At 34.2% G+C, this 2,547-nt stretch overlaps 1 protein-coding gene across 2 annotated transcripts; it reads left to right on the forward strand.

Moving 5' to 3' along the window:
- The first annotated feature begins 561 nt into the window (after window positions 1–561).
- Window positions 562–1,451, forward strand: LOC121599550 (peritrophin-1-like). Of its 2 annotated transcripts, none has more exons than XM_041927426.1 (3): window positions 562–673; window positions 740–978; window positions 1,050–1,451. In XM_041927426.1, the coding sequence occupies exons 1-3, from the start codon at window positions 625–627 to the stop codon at window positions 1,386–1,388; spliced, it is 627 nt and encodes a 208-aa protein (XP_041783360.1). In that variant the 5' UTR covers window positions 562–624; the 3' UTR covers window positions 1,389–1,451. The 2 variants fall into 2 exon arrangements, with proteins under 2 accessions (XP_041783360.1, XP_041783361.1); XM_041927427.1 differs by having other exon boundaries at window positions 571–673; window positions 743–978.
- Window positions 1,452–2,547: the final 1,096 nt, after the last annotated feature.

Raw genomic sequence — 2,547 nt, forward strand, 5'->3', positions numbered from 1 at the left:
ATTATTATTATTATTATTTTTTATTATTATAACTTTTATCCTAATAATAATAATAATAATAATAATAATAATAATAATAATAATAATAATAATAATAATAATAATAATAATAATAATAATAATAATAATAATAATAATAATAATACTAATAAAAATAATAATACTAATAATAATACTAATAATAATATAATAATAATAATAATAATAATAATAATAATTATAATAATAATAATAAAAATAATAATAACAATAATAATAATTATTAAAAATAATAATATTAATAACAATAATAATAATAATGACTATTATTATTGTTATTATTATTATTATTACTATTATTGTTATTTTTATTTTTATTATTATTATTATAATTATTATTATTATTGAAAGGTATAGATAACAGGAAGTCCCTGTTACGAATGAACATAGCTACTTCCTTAAAATTTATCTTCTCACAAGTGCTGGTTGTCATGGTTGATTTGATAGGTGCAAAAAAGTCTTCTCTTGGAGTTGGCAGCAATTAATCATACTGCTTTCAAGATAACTCAAGATAGCCTTTTTTTTATTTAAACTGTCCATGAAAGTACAAAAATAGCATATTAGTGCAATAGAACTCTAGCAGATATGTTGCTGTATTTTGGAGATAGTAAAATTCAAAGGATGGCCATGCAGCGTAAGTTAAAATGGTTCGAAAGTGTAATGTAGTGGTATGCAGCTTTTCAAATTGACATATTTTTAGCAGCACATTTCCTCGCAGTATTTTGCTTTGCTGTTGTCAATGCTGTATCATGCGGTGTTATTGAGCTCAGAAACGAGCCGACTTGTTTGCCAGGAGACGATTATTTTTCTGCCGGTCCAGAGTGTTACAACTTTTATTCCTGTCGCAATGGTGTAGTAGAAATCATTGAATGTCCGGGGGGATTACTTTGGAATGATGATATTAAACGTTGTGATGTTGCTGAAAATGTACAATGTGAGGTAAATAAAATGAGCAACAACACATAAAAATAAGTTATGTTGCTAATTCGAAATGATTTAATGATTTTCAGGCCGAACAAACACCGGAACCAACAACACAAGCACCTACTACAGAGGCTCCAACACCAGCACCCACTACAGAGGCTCCAACACCAGCACCGACCACATCAACTCCGTCTAATACATTTTTGCCAGAAGTTGAAGGTGCATTACCCATACTGTTTCCTGGTTCTGAATGTCCAGAAGACATCCGTGCCTTTTTGCTGCATCCAACTGACTGCCGGCGTTATTACTTCTGTTTGTATGGTGTTCAGTATCCACAGACGTGTCCGTTTTTGGAATCGTTCAACTTTGTTGTAGGCCGTTGCGTACCTCAAGATCAATCGTTCTGTTTCCCAGGAAGTGAATGAAAATGAAACAAATAATTACATGATTCAAAATAGATTATAATGAATTAAGCATTATGAAACAAATATTTCATATTAGCCAATTCTTTAGTATATTCTTTAGTATATTGTAATGAGTTTGGAAGATGCTACGGTCGCCATGTAATGAATTCGATTTTGAATACGGTCGCACAACTGTACATCGAGTACCGTCGCGGTAGTCAGTGAAAACTTTGGTTGAAGCGGACTTTTCAACACTTGATTATCCAGGCGATCATAGAAACCCAAAAGGGGGTTCCCTTACAGGAAACGTTGGAGTTTAGAAGCCTTACCTTGGGTAGGGGGACATAACTAAACTCTTGAAATAAGTTGGTAGGCGAATTTTTTAGGCAGTGTAACGTCCCATTTTGACAGTTCGAATGAATCTGAGTTGCCACTATCGGTGTTGGATTTATTTATTCTCAATAGATGTTATGGAATGTGATTTTGTGCCTATTAAGGGTTATTGATATGAGGTGCAATTTATACATTGCATCGGAGTGAGGTGTCTGTCATTATATGCCTATGCTGCGCTTTTAGTGTTTTTACGAAGGTTCTGGAAAGTTTCAACCGTTCTAGCCAAAGAACTGATGCGTTCGTCTTTGCCTACACTGCGCTTTTAGCAATAAGTTGCTATGCGTTCTCTGTTTGTCCACTTTGCTGCAGTAACGCTTGAATTGCTTATGTTGCGCGTTTCGGTTGTTTTCGATAAATGTGTCGCAATGGTTTTTTCTATGGACGGTATGGTCTGGGTATGTTGATATGGTGTGGATTGATTTGCTGATGTAATATAATGAATGTGTTGCAATGAGCCTATAGCTGATTTTTTTTCTTTAGGCTCAACAACCGTTGTTGGTCAAAAGGCCAGCCTATACCATTTGTGGGCTTGGCTTTCAGTGACTTATGGATATCCCTCCCCCCCCCCATAGCAGTATAGTCAGTCCTACGTATGGCGGCACGGTTCATTTGGGGCTTGAACCCATGACGAGCATGTTGTTAAGTCGTACGAGTTGACGACTATACTACGAGACCGGGTATAGCTGATAGTGTGGTTTATAATAAGATCTGTTGAGCAGATATGCTACAATATAAAGCATCGCATCAGTTTTTGGAGCTTCAAAGATTTTCATGTAACTGCTTAATA

Source organism: Anopheles merus, chromosome 3L (assembly GCF_017562075.2).
Source record: "Anopheles merus strain MAF chromosome 3L, AmerM5.1, whole genome shotgun sequence".
Classification (NCBI taxonomy): domain Eukaryota; kingdom Metazoa; phylum Arthropoda; class Insecta; order Diptera; family Culicidae; genus Anopheles; species Anopheles merus.